Below are 20,758 nucleotides of genomic sequence, written 5' to 3' on the forward strand. Positions count from 1 at the left end.
CAAACTCTTGCTTAGGGAGCCTCCATACCCATACCCTGCCACTGTTGGGAAATAATGCAAATCATAACTCATCAGAGAAAATGACATTGGTCCAAAAGGTCATAAATCTATTCACCATCTCATGAACCCAATCTTTTCTGCACTTGATATTGGTAGGACAAAGAAGAGAGTTCCTTCTCACAGCACTACCATAGTAGCTCAACTCGTAAAAGTACTTGACAGCTGTTCTGGGACTGACACCAGCTTCTATTGCAATGTCAGAGGCTCTGCATCGAGGATCCTCTTCAATATTTCTTTTCACAAGACACAAAGTTCTTTCAGAGAGCCCGGGGTGACCTGGATGAGGGTTTGTGCACTCTTTGTCCTTTCTTGTGAATTGTATGATCACTCTATTAACAGTAAGAAAGGGTATTGAAAGATTTTCTGCTGTTTTGCGTTGACTAAGACCACCTTCATGTTGACCCACGATTCATCCTCGCAAAAATTCTGATAAGTCTGATGCTCTTTTGGTTCGAAGCATGCTTCAATGTTGTTAGATGCAATTTTAATGAGATACTCTTAAGTTATTTCAGCACAATTCTTATCTGCAAATATAAATTAGCATATATCAATCTTAGGAAAAATATTTATCTTAGTATCTATTCTTTTCTGTCATGTCTGTGTATGTATCTATATATATATAGGTTAATCATTTACTTGAAACATACTCAGTTTATATCAATCGCAATGGATTAAAGAACCTTTCACATAAATAAAGTTTTTTTCATAATGGAAAATTATTTTTATATAAATTTGGACAAAATCCAAGTTCAATAAATGCCTTTTTTTTTATTGGATTCCAAAGCATATATAGTGTAATATAATAATTTTCCAAGTTCCAAATATCAAGTTTTCTCAGTTGGTCATTTATTACTTTTCAAAAGGTAGCCATTACAATATTGTTTTGTATTGCGACTTACAAGTCTGCAAAAGTATATTATTACTGCATATTTAGTCATGTACTTATCAGAAAAAACACAATTATGGACAACTTTAATGGTTCATACAACCGACACACCCTGCTGCTCCTTCTTCTTGTTTCGAAGGAGAGGCAAGGTGTGTCAGTTGCATCAACCATGTATTGCATGAACCAATATTGTAATGGCTACCTTTTGAAAAGTAATGACCAACTGAGAAAACTTTGGAACTTGGAAAATTAATATATTACACTATATATATATATATATATATATATATATATATATATATATATATATATATAAATATATATATATATATGAAAAAATATATTTTATATTTTTTTTATGACAGTTGTTCCAAAAGTAATGGTTCTTATTTTTTAACTCAAAAACTAAATTGTTAAAGAGTTATAGAGATGAGAATAGTACCATTAAAATGAGCGACATAGTCACCACCATTCTCAGTGTAGTTTTGCAAGCCTCTTTTAATGCCTCGATCATGAAAGTCCAGAGCATACTTTATCGCCGATATACCTGTTGCCATTCTGAAATCAAAGAACCTATCTCCTAGCTGTGCTGACATCAACTGCATCTGCTTCGTAAACATTGAACAGGCGCCGATGAATGTTGATCGGTTCAATTTTTTTTGTATGGAGTAATTCAATGACACATATCTGCTTCTGACGTACACCTATGACAGGGCTTGCTTTCTTAGAATCTCACACTGTCAATATTTGCAACAGAGAGATGAAACTTTCAAGTGATGAATGCATAAATTCAGTCATAATAACAATGCAATTTGCAATTTCCTCTGATCTATTTGGGTGGAATAGAAAAATAGGAAACATTACTTTTAGAATGTCCCTCATAGGCATTTGGACAATGTTTAAAACATTGTAATTTTGCATACCCACCTAAGCAACAGCCAAAAAGCATAACAGTGAGAAGTGTCGCCGGTTGCCTGGGCGGTTGAGTTTCAATCCTGGCTTGAGGTAGTTGCAGGTCTAACTGCACTGATGAGCTGTGATACAGTGAAACAGTACTGCATGTGGACGACTATATATATATATATATATATATATATATATATATATATATATATATATATAATGATTAGTTTTTTTTGGAAAAAGAATTCCAGCAGAGTGCTCAATTAAAAGGAAAATCCAAATTTTAAGAGCGTACTTATATTTTGTGTACAGAAAGTTGTTAGTTGAGACAGGTCATTGGTACCGTCGGTTTCAAGCCCGATAATAAGGCCCGTTTAAGGTATCCTTATCAAGCTCTATTGGCTGAAGAGAGCTTGATAAGGATACCTTAAACGGGCCTTATTATCGGGCTTGAAACCGACGGTACCAATGACCTGTCTCAACTAACAACTTTCTGTACACAAAATATATATATATATATATATATATATATATATATATATATATATATATATCTTTGATTTTTCATGCATGTAACTCTTCACATAAAGCACCATAATTTGTTTTAAACTTGAGTTATAATTTTGTTTGGAAGGAAAATTATTTTTTTATAGCAGTGACTGAGATCATATGATTGGTAGTGCAGCCAGTGTCAAATCATCACGGAATTTCAACAATGACAATAGACAGACGATCACAGCCTGTGCAGGGAACGTACAAAAGCATGTTCACAGTTTAAATATTTTTTTTTTTTTGTTAAATGACATTCACCCTAAGTAGGTTGAACCGGCTTCCTCCAAAGGAGAAAGTGTCATGGGAATATTAAATTCACAAAGGTCTCGAGTCACATGCATATCCCAGTCAGAGAAGATGATGACATTAGGTTTTTGCAATTCTTGCAGGGAAGTATCAATGTCCACCTGCATACAGTGCCTGAAATTCTGAAATGTTCGCTCATCTGATATTGACCAGGCTCAACGTTGCTTAATTTTGATGATTTAATGAAAACTGGTGTGTCAATGTGATTATGCTGTATAATTATGCAGCATAAGCATTGCTTAATTTCCTAATCATAAATTTATTGCCTCTTAAGACGGACAAAGGCCAGCTGGTTAACATTGCTTCCAATTATTTTGGATTTACTCTTTGTCACTGGACATAAGCAATATCAGGTCAAAAGAAGACAATTATAAACTAATCACTGTGCAGGTAGCCTTTCAGAGAGTATCCATTGTCTCTAAAAGGTGGAAGAAAGCTAGCTAGTCACAAGAGAAAAAGAAATGGAGGAGGGAAATATTATGAGTAAAAGCTAAAACAAAAATATTGCTCTCACCTTGTTTAAAGAGTCTTTCATTTGCTGCACCGTCAGATCCAAAGCTTCGGCTCTTTGCTTGGTGGAATCAAACACACTGCGTTTTTTAGTGGAAAGTTTCTTACAGATTTTAATATGCTTTTCCTGCAATAGTTGTAGAAAAAATATTTAGCAAAAACAGTTTAAAATTCAATTAAACAATTAATAGCTTTGTATTATTTAGATTATTTGGACTACTGCTCTCATCTTGAGTATTATTCTTGTGAGGACATAGTGAATAAAGTATTTGGTAAAATTCATTTGTAAGTTACACTCTTGTGGAGGTTAAGAGTTCAATTCTCAGTCCTTGTTACACTCAAAATATAACTGCAAATTATTTTGGACTTCTACCTAGTCATGGCTGATGGAACAAGAGAATGCTATTCCCATGAATTAAATAAAGGTTTTTGTTTAAAATTCCAACTTTACCAGACAAATTCACAAATTTGACAAGATATAACTGGAAATAATCAGAAGTTGAATCGATTGAAACATTGTGTGAATAACCTTCAGGATGAGAACAGTCGTCTGAATAATCCAAATAATCCAAATTTTCAATTTCCATCCCAAAATTCAGAAACAAGAGTTTTATTGAAAAATCTAAACAATAATTAGCAAGAACATAACTTAGTCATGAGATTGAACACCTGACAAAGTCTTACCTGAGTCTTACTTTTCCTTATTGTTTGAAGTTATGAAACATTAATAACTCAAAAACTATTTATTTTGTCAGGCTGAAATTTTGCACGATGGTTAATGTTATCAAAGAGCATCAGATCCATACATCAAATTTGGAAAAAGCAGAAATTGAAATTACATCAAAATTTCGACCATAATCATATTTTTAAAAGTGATGAGCAAAAATCAATGACATATAAGATGTGAAACTTCATTTGTTACAATATGATCTATCTAGCCAATCTCTATGATGAAAGTTATCGTCCAAAATGACTTTTACTTTTTCTGTCACATTGACCTAGATATCACAAAATTAAATCAGTTCTAAATTAGACCATGACCGATATTTTGGCCAAGTTTGGTGACAATTGCTCAAGTGATTTTGGCATTAGACTGTATACAAACAAACATAAAGACAAACTCAACTAGAAACATAACCTCCGACATTTATCATTTTATTGAGCATGTCTATCAGATCTGTTGATCATCCTTTCAAAAATTCTAACAAACTTTTGCAAGTCAAGATGTAAGGTAAATAATGCATTCCTTAGACAACATAAATTTCAGAAAATGAATCTTGAATATTTGTCTTTGGGTTTTGACATGAATTTATGCATGTGGCCAGAAGAATAATATTTGTCTGTTAACGTAGAGTCATCTTTATTCTTCTGATTTAAACGATTGGCTAGCTGTTTGGAGACATCAAAATCCATCAACTCCTATGCACCTTCGACCCCTTCACAAATCTCATTCGCTACAATCAAACAATTAAGATATACTGTTTTATTTTTATAATATGTAAGTGTTTGTTTTCTTTCTTTTAAGTATAGCAGCAATATACAATATGACTTGTGAAAGATAAATTTTTGCTCTGGCTATAAATGTGCATGTTTTATTGATGCATTCAAATGGCAGATATTGCAGGTGATAGATGCTTGGCCAAAAGAAAAAGGTGAGAGGTAGTCTGTGTCATTATAATTCTACTGCTAGATGGAAAGCAGGAATTTGATCTACTCATGTTAGGTCATTTTTTTCTTATTTTGCATAGGAGTCACCACTTATCAAGGTCTAGAGACCACTCATGTTAATGAGTGCACAGTAGTCAATGGGAAAATATTGTAGTAATCGTTAGTAGTGAAAATTTGGTAAATTGGATTACGTAAGGAGATGACTCATCAAGAACTTGTTTACATTGGACTTGAAGACGACCATATTGTAGTCAGCTGGAAAGCAGGTAAGCGGAAAATAGTTCCACAGGTGTCCACTTCTAAGAAAGCAGCTTTGTTCATGGAATCCATGTTTAGGTTTAGGCGCAGATAAAGAGTGGAGAAAAATATTGATAGTGGTTTCAGATAGACGAGTGTTTTCATGAAAGTTTGGCAAAAGGGGACCATAGATTGGCACTCAGATGAACACTTGCCATGAAAATAATGAGTGAGCAGAGACAGGCTTGCAATGTTTCTTCTGTGGGAAAAAGGTTGAAGGGAAGAAAAAAGGGTATCCCCTACTTGGCTACAAAGTCTATTTTGAACTCTGTTAAGGCAGGATACTTTGTAATTGAACATGATGTTGGGATAAAGTTTTCATATCTACCATTTTTACTCTGTAAATAAATATTTGATGAATTATGTAAAAAAATTAAGTTGATAAAAAATTGTTTTATAAAGTGTTAAAAAGACTCAATCGACATGTACATAATTCTCACAGCGTAAAAAGAGTTTCTTTTCAAAGCCGTACTGTAAATCATAGAGAAAATAAAATAAATCTTGATCATGTTTGGTACTTGAAAAGCAACAAATTAGAAATAGCATAAACAAACGTTTTTTTTTATTATTACTATAATTAACTGCTATTGATACTAGCTTTTACAGAAACAAAATCATTAAAAATTCTGTCAAAATATGTTCTCAACCATTTCATGCTCAATTAAATGGAGGACACATTTAAAAGGCGATCATGCAACATACTTAATTTCATGTATGTTCAAGTAGTCTCTTGACATTATCAGCAGAAATTGAGAGCAAAAAACAGCCACAGAGCAATCACAATCGGAGATCGTTTCTTGCATTTGTCACCAAAAGATTAATTTCAACCATTCATTAGCTCATGACACGTTCCACTTTTTTGAAGCTGTTGCTAAAAAGTCTCAAAGTCAGAAAACTTCTAAATCTTCTTATTGCAATGAATGTTGACAAATAAAAACAAACACCATCTTTAATGAATGACAAGGTTTTTTATTTAAATTAAATGTTTAAAAAAAAAAAAGTATATATACACTTATTTTATTGCTAGTTGCATCAGAAAAGATCTGGATACAGCCGTGTTCCCTTCCCAAATCAAGACTTTAAATTTTGTCCATGATTATTCGCTTTCATCAGACTACTGTTCTTATCTTCACAACGTTTTGGTTGATGTAACCTCTGACCTTCTTCAGGTATATCTTATGCGTATAAGCCTGACGAATCCTAGAGTGGATGAAACGCGGAATATTCAGTGTAGCTTAATCTCCATATATATTTTATAAATTACTAACTAGCTCTACCTACGTATTGAGCACTTTTGAAGTAAATACTTAAAGTTTACGCATAAATCTATACTTTCGTGTATTAATTTTATGTGAGTAAATGAAGTAGTTATATATATATATATATATATATATATATATATATATATATATATATATATATATATATATATATATATATATATATATATATATATAAGAGCAAATAGTTAATAAAACATGTTAAAAAACACTTTGAAGAAGAGTTAAAAACATATCTAATTTGAAAAGGAAACACTAAATAAGTGGATAGTCCTTAATCTGCAGAGTTATGAAGAAATACTTTCCTTCTCATCAGAGGGTAGGAATTAGTAAAATGCGGGATCGGATTTTGCTTGCAAAAGTATTTGATGAAGCTGCAAGTAAGTCAAAGATCTTACTTGATAACAAAAAGTGAAGCAGAGGGAATAGGGTGAAGAAAAAGGTGATTTCACGTGAATGGATAGTCTGGTAAAAGTATCCAATGATGGTAAAATCCAAAAATGTAAATCCAAGAAAGTTAGTTAAATTTCCATTCGCACAAGTAAAATCCAAGGAAAGCGCGTAATTGGAAGATGGTCCAAAATAATCCAAAAGGCCAAATCTGTGGAATAATTCACAAATAGGTACAAGGAAAAGAGGAAAGAATTCCAATAATATTATTAAAAGAAAAATAAGATATGCGTTAAACACGGCTGCCGAGACAAGGTGTAATTAAGAAAAATGAGTGAAGAAGAAGAAAAAAAAGATTGAATGGTGATTGAATAAAATATAAAATAGAAAAGCAAACGTCAAAATGATCCAGACAAGATGATGTTAAAAGGCGCAAAAAATATAGGGCAAAAAAAGAGGTCAACTGAAATGTACAGGTTATTACTTAAGAAAATATCAACAGGAGTTATTAAAAGACTAAGAAAAAAAAATTTCTAAGGGGAGAGGATGGGCGGTATCTGCAAATTCCGGATAAAGCAAGTAATATGTAAGTAAATGCATATAGTAAAATAAAAGTAAATATACATACAGGGTATGAATGTGTAGGTAAATTGATATATTAGATAGATAGGAACATTTAAACACTAAAACAGAAATTGCAGATAAAAAACCGGCCAAACAAAGAAGAAATAAAGAATTAAAATAAAGGATTATTAAGTTATAAAGTATTAAGAAAGTATGTAGAAAAAACGATAAAGTTAAAGAAAAAATATATATATCTGAAAGATTAAAGTAATAGCTATGTGGTTTCAAAATTACCATAATTAAATTTGGACTTATGTTTACAAAAAGAGATCAGTTCATTTTTAGAATTTATTATATTGTTACTTTTCTTAATTAATGTTGAAGTAGCAAGCAAAATCCGATTCTGCATTTTGCTAATTCCTACCCTCTGATGAGAAGGAAAGTATTTCTTCGAAACTCCGTGGATTAAGGACTATCCACTTATTTAGCGTTTCCTTTTCAAATCAAATATGTTTTTAACTCTTTTTCAAAGTGTTTTTAACATGTTTTATTAACTATTTGCTCTTATTATAAGCTCTATCTCCTATTTGGTTTTATTGAGCTTTTACATCTGGTTGAGATTACTTTATAAATATTAATTCTTTAATATTCATAATATACTTTAGTTTTACCATCTTGGATCATTTTGGTAAATTTAATTGTAATTTTTATTTCATTTTATTTTATATATATATATATATATATATATATATATATATATATATATATATATATATATATATATATATATATATATATATATATATATATACGTTTTATTTTTTATTACTGTATCTTTCTGTTAAGTTACATTATTGTTTCAGATACCCGGCTGTTTTTTTGGCCGTCTGTAGCTTCCTCAGACTTTTACAGAAACCTTTCTGTAAAAGTCTGAGGAAGCTCTACAACAGTATTGAGCACTTTCTTCAGTTTTTATTAATTACCATTTCTACTATATATATATATATATATATATATATATATATATATATATATATATATATATATATTCTTCTCTTGTGAACAGATATATTTTTTACTCCATTGGCAATGGGGACTTCCGGAGTCGTCAGCCTCATTCAGTAGCATTCCTTCATAATATTGGTGAGATTGCATAATGGTTAGATGAATCTCGTAGAAACACAATTCGCACATGCACAGTGTATTGCTGACACATTTGGGCTGGTGCATCTACCACTAATCTCTCATTCTTAGACAGGGTCCAAAAAAGCATCCCGACTCTAATAGGTCCTGCACTATCAGCCAAACTCCAACTCCTGTCCCATCACCACAATGTTACATCCTTGTGTCTATTTTACAAGTATTTTAATGAAATGTGATGAACTCGTGTCACTTGTGCTGCTTTGACGTAAATACCCCTGACTAACCTGACAAGCAGCAAAATCCCACTCCTTGACTGTAGAGGTCCCTAGATGCTGGAAAGCCTTCTACTCAGTTTCTCCCCTTGGATTGCTAGACTAAGGAATTCCTTCCCTGTTTGCTGCTTCCCTGACTTTACTAGCCTGCAGAAGTTGAAATGTAATGTGAACAGACATCATGCTTCTCAACTCCCCAGAGTCCCCTGTTAGACATAATCCAAAATAGTAATGAAAAAAAAAAAAAAATCTTGGTGGATGTGAAATAATATTTTTTTCCACTGTTGTGACTGGAAGTGATTCAAAAGTCGTTCTCTCTTTAGAAAAAAAATTCTTTAATAAATGTTTATATTCCTTTAAATAAATAGAAATAAAAATAAATTCTTTGGAAGTAAGATTAATATAAAAAAAACAAAACAAAACCAGTTATTGAAAACTCTTCGGGATCTTTTTTAATTATTTTGCAGAGTACAAAAAGCAATTGAAAACCAAAAAGATTCCTTACCAATGTTTCCTTATTAAATTTTCGTCCACATGATTGACACGCCTCCAAGACAAGTTGAACTGAAAGCAGAAACATAAAATGTATTTGTGCATAGAAAATATATACTTTTTTGATTTTGAATGTAAAGTTTCTAGGTTTCTTTAATATAAATCTGTAAAATGGCACATGGATTTGTACCAGTTTAATCTCTGAAACATAGATGGTAATCATGGCACTTTCTATCGTAACTGCGGCATCAACCTATGCACAGGCTCTATAAAATGCAGATTTAAAATATTAACAACTCCATTTTATTTCAGTATTTAATTTGTGTATTTCTGTTTTATTAAATGCTAGCTTTTTTTCTAGTCCAATACCGGCTTCCATCTTATCTCGAAATTACTTATAACGCCACCAACTTACTTTCGGAAGAACCCCCCCCCCCATCAGCCTTTTCTTTTATATCGTAAGCTTCTTAAAACGCTACTAGCTTAAGTTCAGAATAAAATCACGATTTTCTTTTAACGGCTAATTAAAAAAAAAAAAATGTTTTGAACGCTACTAACTGAATTTCTTTCAACACAGTTTGCAATTTGGAGACGGAATTGTTTTTGTTGAGATAAGTGATTTCAATCATGCTTTTTATTTTAGATTTAAAATATTAACAACTCCATTTTATTTCAGTATTTAATTTGTGTATTTCTGTTTTATTAAATGCTAGCTTTTTTTTCTAGTCCAATACCGGCTTCCATCTTATCTCGAAATTACTTATAACGGCACCAACTTACTTTCGGAAGAACCCCCTCCCCATCAGCCTTTTCTTTTATATCGTAAGCTTCTTAAAACGTTACTAGCTTAAGTTCAGAATAAAATCACGATTTTCTTTTAACGGCTAATTTAAAAAAAAAATGTTTTGAACGCTACTAACTAAATTTCTTTCAACACAGTTTGCAATTTGGTGACGGAATTGTTTTTGTTGAGATAAGTGATTTCAATCATGCTTTTTATTTTAGATTTAAAATATTAACAACTCCATTTTATTTCAGTATTTAATTTGTGTATTTCTGTTTTATTAAATGCTAGCTTTTTTTTCTAGTCCAATACCGGCTTCCATCTTATCTCGAAATTACTTATAACGGCACCAACTTACTTTCGGAAGAACCCCCTCCCCATCAGCCTTTTCTTTTATATCGTAAGCTTCTTAAAACGTTACTAGCTTAAGTTCAGAATAAAATCACGATTTTCTTTTAACGGCTAATTTAAAAAAAAAATGTTTTGAACGCTACTAACTAAATTTCTTTCAACACAGTTTGCAATTTGGTGACGGAATTGTTTTTGTTGAGATAAGTGATTTCAATCATGCTTTTTATTTTAGATTTAAAATATTAACAACTCCATTTTATTTCAGTATTTAATTTGTGTATTTCTGTTTTATTAAATGCTAGCTTTTTTTCTAGTCCAATACCGGCTTCCATCTTATCTCGAAATTACTTATAACGGCACCAACTTACTTTCGGAAGACCCCCCCCCCCCCATCAGCCTTTTCTTTTATATCGTAAGCTTCTTAAAACGCTACTAGCTTAAGTTCAGAATAAAATCACGATTTTCTTTTAACGGCTAATTTAAAAAAAAAATGTTTTGAACGCTACTAACTGAATTTCTTTCAACACAGTTTGCAATTTGGAGACGGAATTGTTTTTGTTGAGATAAGTGATTTCAATCATGCTTTTTATTTTAGATTTAAAATATTAACAACTCCATTTTATTTCAGTATTTAATTTGTGTATTTCTGTTTTATTAAATGCTAGCCTTTTTTTTTTTTTTTTTTTTTCCTCGTACATATGTTTATTTATCCACCGAGTTGATAGCAAAAATTACGAATTATACTCATTTTAATTTGTGTGAGGGGAATCTATCACCATACTTTCCCTTAAACACGTCTGTTGGACTTTTATTAAGTACAATACTTAATAGTTTTTTTTTTTTTTTTTTTTTTTAATGGAGAGTAGAAAACGCATTGTGGATGCGTTATCGGCAGCTCCTGTTACTCTCGCTTCTTCTTATTTGTCCCTCAGTCCTCATTTTTTTAAATGAGTGATTTTTCGGACAAAGGGAGAAGAAAAAGCTGTTTTCTAGGTTGGCAGTATTTTTGCGAACAGTTGGCTGAGATGGCGGAAATTTTCTGTTTCTATGTCTATCCTTGTAGCCATGTCACTAGTAAGGGTGCTGGAGGTAAACGTTTTGTCTGGGCTGACGTTATCCGCCTGATAGTCAGGGACCCGAACCTTGGATTAACCACTAAGGAGGCTGTCCTATCAGCAGGTGCAAAGTACTGGGGCTGCTGTATTGCCATTTGGTGAATGGATTCTGGACCATGCAGTAGCTTCTGGTGGGGCCTCTCGATGCCATACTAGTGGGTAATTGTTACGGCTTTACCTTATCATTAGCTACAAATAAAAAAAAAAAAAAAAAAAAAAATTCTTCGTTTCTTTTTCTCTCTTAATTTCCCCTCTCTGTCCTGCTCTAAGTAAATCTGTCGACCTAGTCCACAAATTCCAAAATTTCATCATGACAAGTTTCAAGAAAAAATACACGATTAAACCCGGTTCCCCAACTTCCAACGTAGACCCCTACTACCATGTCTCCTTCTCCAACATCAGGGGTCTACGTTCTAACCTTCCAGAGGTTGAAACCCAATTACAGGAGACTAAACCAGACCTTTTATTTTTAAGTGAAACTGGCATTGGACAGGCTATTTCCCTAGATGAGTTTGCAATTTCAGGATACTCTAACTTAACTTCTAAATCTGACCCCCAAGATCGCCATGGGCATGGAATATGTGCCTATATTAAAGATAGCTTTCCATGTGGGAGGGACATCTCCAGGGAAGATCCTAACTTACCCTATATGTGCTTCTGGGTTGCTTTAGCTCACACTACTGCATTTATATTTACTCTCTATCGCCCCCACAACAGTGGAGTTACTATCTTTCAAAGCATATCTGAGAAAATTGACCAAGTCCTTTCTACTTATCCTTCAGCTAACATTCACGTATGTGGAGACTTCAATGTTCACAATGTGGAATGGTTGACCCACTCAAACAAGACCGATGATGAGGGGAGGTTCTGTCATGATTTCTCCATTGCCTATGACCTCACTCAGATTGTTCAGGAACCTACCCGTGTGCCCGATAATGACGGCCAGTATGCGAGCCTACTAGACCTTTTTCTCACAACTTGCCCTGAACTATGTTCAGTTTCTGTTCTGTCGCCTCTTGGATCTTCCGACCACTCTGTTGTATCAATTAAGATAAAAATGAAATGTAATAAGTCCCCAGACGTACCTCTTCATCGTACAGTATATCGATACACTAAGGCTGACTGGGATAGCTTCCGTACATTTATATCTGATCTACCTCTGCATTCCATGTTTAAAATGGATGTGTCCTCTATAGTATTAGACCTAACTGAATGGTTAATTGTAGGTATTGACCATTTCATACCCTCTAAAAAGTTTCAGAAAAAACCTAACAGCCAGCCATGGTTCTCTCCAGAATGTGCTGCTGCCATTGCGCACAGAAATCACTTTTTCCACTGCTTCAAACGTAATAGATGTATGAAAACTAAAGCCGTTTTCAGGACTGCCAGCAACCATTGTAAGAAAGTAATAAGGAACGCAAGAGTGTTGTATGCTCAATCTGTTAAGTCCAAAGTAGCTGAGCAGCGGCTTGGTTCCCACCAGTTTTGGCAAATAGCAAACAGAATCCTGAACAGAAGCGTGTGCTCCATCCCAACTATTATCAATTGAGGTAATCTCGTCAGCATCAGACAAAGCCAAACTCTTTGTCAAGAACTTTGCAGCTAATTCTACCCTTTGCGACCAAGACCGCCAACCCCCAATATTTCCTCCTGTATCAGAAAACACGCTATGTGATATACGTATATCTGTACGTGATGTTGCGAAGCTAATCAAAAACCTTGATTCGAGTAAAGCAACTGGCCCTGATGGTATTCCAATTATAGTACTCAAAAAACTTCAACCTGAATTAGCGCCCATACTTACAAAACTGTTTAAACGTTGTCTTAAGGAGAATAGTTTCCCATCTCCCTGGAAAATCTCATCAGTATGCCCTGTATTTAAGAATTCAGGTGATCGCTCATCCCCCTCTCAGTACAGGCCAATAAGTCTCCTGTGCGTCATGAGTAAGTTGCTAGAATCTGTGTTAAATACAGAAGTAATCAAACATCTCAACAAAAATAACCTTCTTAGTGACACTCAATATGGTTTCCATTCTGCTAGATCTACAGCAGATGTCCTTACAGTTATATCGCATAGGATTAGCAAATCTCTCGACGGTGGCAATCTTTCTAGGGCAATTGCTCTTGACATATCTAAAGCCTTTGATAGGGTATGGCATAAAGGTTTACTTCATAAGATCGCTAGCTATGGTATAGCTGGAAAAGTCTTCTCAATTATTAAATCATTTCTTTCTGATAGGTTCATAAGAGTAGTAGTTGAGGGGCAAAAATCAGAAGCTCACAGTATTAATGCCGGTGTCCCTCAGGGATCCATCCTGGGCCCAACTCTTTTCCTGATCTACATTAATGATCTTCCAAATCATATCCTTACATCATTTGTAGACATTTATGCTGACGACACTACCATTTATGGTACCACATCTAAGACAGTAAACGACCAAGTTCTCTCCAATTCTCTCTCCTCTGATCTTGAGCACGTAGTACAATGGGGAAAGGAGTGGCTGGTTACTTTTAATGCATCTAAAACCAAGCTTCTCTCTTTACATCATCAACATTCTAATCCACATTTGTCATCAATTGAAATGAATGGCTCTCGTCTTCAGGAGGCCTCAAGTTTTGACAAGCTTCTGGGCTTGACCATTACTCCTGATCTTAAATGGAACACGTATATCAAATCTGTTGCCAAGGCCGCTGGAAAAATGGTGGGATCTTTCTATCGATCCAGTAGATATCTCACTGCTGATGCTATTCTCTACCTATATAAGAGCCAGGTACGTCCAAGGATGGAATACTGTTGCCACATCTGGGCAGGAGCTGCTAGAAAGGACTTGTCCTGCCTTGATAGAGTTCAAAATAGACTTCGTAGCCTCGTAGGAGATGTCCTTTTCTCCTCCTTGCAACCTCTATCTCACAGAAGAGATGTTGCGAGTTTGTCTCTGATGTATCGTTATTTTCATGGAAAGTGTTCAACTGAGCTTCAATCTTTGGTCCCCCCTCGCCAAACTTTCACAAGAAACACTCGTCTAGCTGTAAACACTATCAATAATTTCCCCCACTCTTTATCTGTGCCTAAACCTAAACGTAGATTCCATGAACAAAGCTTCTTTCTTAGAACTGCACGCCTGTGGAATTGTCTTCCGTTTTCCTGCTTTCCGGCTGACTACAATATGGTTGTGTTCAAGTCTAAAGTAAATAAGTTCTTGATGAGCCGTTCCATATAAGTTATTAAATTTACCAAATTTTCATTACTAATGATTACTATATTGACCAATTTCTACTGTACACTCTTTAACCCTTATCCTTGAGTGGCCTCTGGGCCTTGATAATGTGGTGATGCCTTTGTAAAAAAAAAAAAAAAAAAAAAACCCGCAGATTCCATTGTGGTCAGACGATTGATGTATATGGATTCCACAACCTTTTATGTAGAAAGAGAACTGGTAGATTTTCTACGTACAATGCTCTCAATGATATTGTCTAACAGGCCCTAGACATTGCGGGATTCCTGCTGATTCTTGACAGAGGGGATGGCAAATTTACAAATATCAAACCCATTACAAGGCGCCTTCAATAAGTTTCCAGACTTTTTTTCGTATGGGTACTTTTATTGATATTACACAAGTGAAACTCTAGTCCTCTTTGAAGTAATCTCCTCCGACTGCAATGCACTTGTAATATTCCAACAATTTCTGGAATGCCCCATGGAAGTCCTCTTGTGTGAGCATGTCAATGACCCTCATCACAGCCTCTTTCATCTCCTCAATTATCTAATAACAACAGCCTCTAAGGTTTTCTTTGAGCTTAGGGAATAACCAAAAGTCACACGGAACAAGGTCTGGACTATAGGGAGGGTGAAGAACTGTCTTGATGCCCATCTTGGTCAAATAGTTTGTGACAAGAACGGAGTTGTGGACTGGTGCATTCGTGCAAATCTTCCACATTTCATTTCCTCGCAAATAATTGTGTGTACAGTTCCCACACTGACATTAAACTGTGCACTTATTTTCTCTATAGATACATGACAATCCTTATCCATGAATTTTTTTATTTGGCCAATCAACTATGGTGTTCTTACTCCTCCCACACCTCTCATCATCTCTCACAGACTCCCTGCCTTCCTTTAATCTCTCATGCTACTCAAAAACTGATGCTCGATTCATGCAAGATGATCTAAAAACAGTCTGAAGCATTCCATACGTTTCTGTGGCATTTTTTCCAAGTTTAAAACAGAATTTTATTGCATATCGTTTTTCTAAAATGTTCTCACATCCAGATTGCATTTTTGAAATTCACCAGCTGTGATAATCAGACTTTAGTAGGGTGTATTCCAATTCCAGCTGTAGCCGTTCATTTGAATCTGAAATCATAAAAATTGGTCAGTAATTTCATAAAATGTATCGCAATAACAATGAATTTTCAAGAGTCTATGACAAATTTAAATGCCTGTGCAAAAAAATATTTGTGGAAACGCCTTGAGCCTTTTCTCATCCTGCAAAGCCACCAGGACATCCAATAAAACTTCCTGATACTTGCATGTTGACTTCAACAAGGATCATTTTATTAATTACTACCTGTATCCGCCCGGCCACGCATTGCCGTGGCTAAGTCTGGTTAATGCAAATATTAGATTAATTTGTATCACAGACACATGAGCGCACACACACACACACACACACACACACACACACACACACACACACACACACACACACACGCACAAACGCACACACACACACACACAAAAACACACACACACAAAAAAAAACCCACACACACACGTACACACACCCACACAAATATATACACACACATGCAAACAGACATGGCTGCACACACACGCACAAACACACCCGGATGCACACACACACAAACAAACACACGCACAAATACATGCATACATGCATACACACAGCCGCTCACACACACATGCACACACTATGCAAATAGTCGGGAATAGACGGTTTAAAGGCTTCAAAATCACATATAAGAAAATTTTGAAGTATATAAACTTTCAATTTCTGATTATGATTAAATGTTAGAGTCAAGCAATATAGTTCACTGTGTAAGGTTTTGGCAAAATCCGGGTCTCAGCTATATTATTCGTTTAATCTGTTTTATTTTTTTTTTTATTTAGCATATAAAGAAAGAATTTTAGTTAATCATACTTTAAAAAAAAAGATTTATCTAGCTTTAAAAAAAGATGAAATAATGGCTTATCAGCTTGTGCTGATGTGTCAAAAAACAGTATTTAATGACAACATATACGATCTTTGTAAACAAAAAAAGATTAAGCACGGTAGCATAACTGTATAAGAATAATTAACATCTACCATATATTTAATTTAAAAAGTAAAAGAATTCTTGGCCTATGAATATGTCTCGATGTGTCACAGTTGGTTATTATGTTTGTATTTGGTTAATTTTATTTAAAATGATTGCCTCTTGTAGAGATTGACGCCATATTTGAAAATTTCTGGATTGTTTGTTCATGTAATAAGATTTAAATTCTTGAATGAATGAATTGTCAGCTCTAAGCCATTGAGATTTGTCGGAATGTGAGAAGGGAGAATTTATTATTTTTGAATTGGAAAATCATGGTATGTCTATGAGTATATGATCCAATTAATAAGGGTGAAATCCCATATCTGTCGAAAGTGCAGAAATTCTCCTGGTAGTGAGTGGGGGACGTAGGAGGACTTTAGAGAGAAAAATAGGAACTACTTCTGCTAAAGATGGTTGTGATTGTGATGATGTTGCTCTTAGGATGAAATGTTAGATTTTATAACGACTAAATTTGTGTAAAAAGGCGTTCAAAAGTTACATAAGATAGTGACTAATAGTCTAGACATAATAAATTTGTATGTGGCATCTATCTATCAAACCTATGGTACTTTGGTCCAGAAGAGAATTTCTGCAATCAAAATATTAAATAGGAGATTATTCACCTCACCATTTTTATCTAAATTTTTTTTCAAGCTAACTTATTGTTTAATATTCATTATTATATTCTTGAAATGCTGTTGACACTGGACATTTTCCCATTTTGATTAATAGATCTTATCCTTGTTTGTTATTAACTTTTTAGTATATATAATTTCAACTAATCGAACTATTTAATTTATTGAATACATTTTTCTCTATTTCCATTTAAAAAGCAATCTGTTACAGATCTTCCCACACAGCAAAGTAAATAAATAAAAGAAAAAAAGCAAGAAATATTAATCAGGCTCCTTTTCGTACCAAACTCCAATGACAACGTACCACAGTAATTGCATGAGAAACAAAGAAAATAAATTTTATTAAAGCTATAATGGTTTAATCAACACATTTACAATGTGAATAGTCTGTTGAAAGAGTTAAATAATTTTTTTATGGAAATCGCTCTAGACAGGGGATGAAGCCACCTGATGTAAGAAGCTAAAAAATTATTACTTCAAGGTCAAAAAGTAGTCAACAATAAGTGTTAGATAGATTCTGATTAAGAAAACAGCAATTCTTCTCCCATTGTCAGAAACATTGCTGATGTGAGGATTAAAGGACAAAATAAGAAAAGTGAGAGCCGAAAGTAAACTCAAGGTTCACTGTCTACTCTCCTTAATATCTATTTTGATGTCCTTAATCTCTGGTCCACTTCCAGTCAGCACTGTAGACGTATGCCAACCAACTATAAACAAATTTTATTAATAATAACTGTTCCTTGATCAATGTCTAAGTCGTTTTTATTAATCTAAGCTTTTAGTTTGCAATGCCTTCTAGTTAAGTCAGCATTAAAATCCACACTAAACAGACTATTCAATTTCCCTTCATCTTCAGAAGAATATTCCCTTTCAGCTTTCAATATTTCTCGCTATCAACTTCTAAATAATAATAATCCGTTCATATTTTTTTTATATTGGGAAGATAGCCGTCTTTTCTGTCTACACAACATGGAAAAATAAACAATTATCATCTATCTTTGAAACATCTAAGTATTGACCAGGTTCAATGTTTTGTTTTTTTTTAACTCTGGTGATCTGACAAAAACTGGTCTTTCAACATGATATTTATCTATTAGAAAAAATAAAAATTAACTTTGTCTTTATTTACTTGCCTCTACACCAGGTTCAAGTCAGACAAAGGTTGTTATATATGTGGGGGAAAATCCAGTATTTCAAAAACGGTCACTTTGAATTAAGACAAAAATACCCTAGAAAAATTGCTCCTTCCTCTGAGCGAGAAGAGAACAAATACTAAACTTTGAATTATTTATCCGCAAAAATGAAGCAATTAAAATTGTATCAAATTAGGCACAAGGCTATTGAAAGTGTGAGGAGTGGTGGGGGAGGTCATCCTCTGTTAACTCTACTCTTAATAAGATATATTATGACCCATTTATATAAGCAATGTTCATCTCTCTTTTTCACCATTTGTCAAGCACTTTCATTTCAACAGTCACCAAAATACCACATCTATATATCTATAAAAGTGAAAGTGAAAGTGTGTGTGTGCGTTTGTGTGTGCATTTCTTTATACAATAACTCTGTCAATTTTCAGTCTACAGACTCGAAATTTGGTATACAGGATAGTGAGATTTGGGAAGATCATTGTAATCGGTTTTCGGCCAGAAATTTGGCTGTTAAAGAGTCAAAGTTCCACGATTTGACCTTTGAGAACTCTACCAAACTCCTCTACCAATTTTGGGTCTAAACACTTGAAATTTTTGATATAGGTTCCTTGGGCATGGATCTAACTTAATAACTTGATTTGAGCCCAAAACAATAAAGGTTAAGGCGTCATAATAGGGGTCAATTTTTTTTTAAATTTGACCGCTTCGGTCTCTACCAAATTACTCAGACAATTTCTGGTCTAAACATTTGAAATTTTACATAAAGGGTATTCAGAGATAGGGCAAGCATTTTAATCGGTTTGGGTCGAAAATTTGAGTTACCAATATATAAATGTATGTATGTATGTATGTATGTATGTATGTTTGCATGTCTGCCTAAAACTTTTGACAGAGGTGACGGATTTTTACTAGATCAGTATCGTTTTGAAGTTCGACCTTTCAGACGACAAATATCGAAAAATTGGCTAAACACATTAATTATCTTCACCTTCAACTGGGCACTTTTCTACAGGGGGGGGGTCGCTTTTTTCACCGATATTTTCAAAAGTCATCCTCTCTTTTCGATTGTCTAGCCTTAATTAAAATCTATGTCACTTCTGGTTTGGCGGTGATCGTAACAGCAAAGACGTCACTTTTTTCCCCGTTCTTTTCCTCCTTTGCAGTACAGGTTCGAGCCTGCCTTCCTACTACAACATTTTTTTTTTTTTTCTTTTTTTTTTTGCTCAACACACACCTCCAAACACCCGGGCTTCGCTGGGCTGAAATGCTAGTTTTCTATAAAAACAAAAACAAAACAAAATATCACATTTTCCATAAAATACAAAAACAATAAAGAAAAAGAAAAATGAATAAAAAAAAAAGGAAATAAAATAAAATCAGAGTCATGTTAGTAAGTCCTTCTCAATTATTTCTAAGAGTAAACCACCCACTGTTTAATTCCGGTTTGTTTAGAATCAAAAATAAGCAGGTCCATTTCTAACTAGTAGTTAGACTAAAGTGAAAGCAAAAGGAACAGAAGTGCATGGTGTCCTTCCAAGGTAAAAAAAAAAAAAACAATTTAGGGAGGACAAGAGCAAAAGCGAAACATAAAAAAAAGGAGACAAGGATTCATACACTCAACTAGTTAATTGACAACCTTAACAAGGGTGGATTCTAATATATATAGTGTGTGTAGACAAATGGAGTTTATGGTGTTTGGCGATGTTTATCATTGTACTGACATAGCAGCAGCTAAATGGCATCAGTGTTAGAAGATCAAACTGTTGTCTAGGCGGTCCACTTTTGATCCCAGCTTAAGACAGTTACTGGTCTAACCACATTGAAGAGCTGCTATACAGCAAAACAGTCTGCCTGTGGACGACTATCCTTTTCTCTTCCCTGCAACCTCTCTCCCACAGAAGAGACGTTGCAAGCCTATCTTTGTTTTATCGTTATTTCCATGCCAGGTGCTCGTCTGAACTCCAATCTCTGGTCCCTCCTCGCCTATCTTTTACGAAAAACACCCGTCTAGCTGAATCCACTGTCAAAAACTTTCCCCACTCTTTATCTATGCCTAAATCAAAATGTAGATTCCATGAACAAA

At 34.1% G+C, this 20,758-nt stretch overlaps 1 protein-coding gene across 1 annotated transcript in view; it reads right to left on the minus strand.

Annotated features, from left to right (window-relative positions):
* Positions 1-20,758, minus strand: part of LOC145295941 (zinc finger C2HC domain-containing protein 1A-like) — a 99,802-nt gene that overhangs the window by 25,426 nt on the left and 53,618 nt on the right. The window contains exons 2-3 of the mRNA XM_080141824.1: positions 9,337-9,395; positions 3,222-3,344 (exon numbers count right to left, since the gene is read on the minus strand). Of these exons, the coding sequence (XP_079997950.1) occupies positions 3,222-3,344; positions 9,337-9,395 (182 nt within the window). The remainder of the gene's footprint in view (positions 1-3,221; positions 3,345-9,336; positions 9,396-20,758) is intronic.

This window comes from Euprymna scolopes, chromosome 16, assembly GCF_053919585.1.
Source record: "Euprymna scolopes isolate OS-2025 chromosome 16, ASM5391958v1, whole genome shotgun sequence".
In the NCBI taxonomy this organism is placed as follows: domain Eukaryota; kingdom Metazoa; phylum Mollusca; class Cephalopoda; order Sepiida; family Sepiolidae; genus Euprymna; species Euprymna scolopes.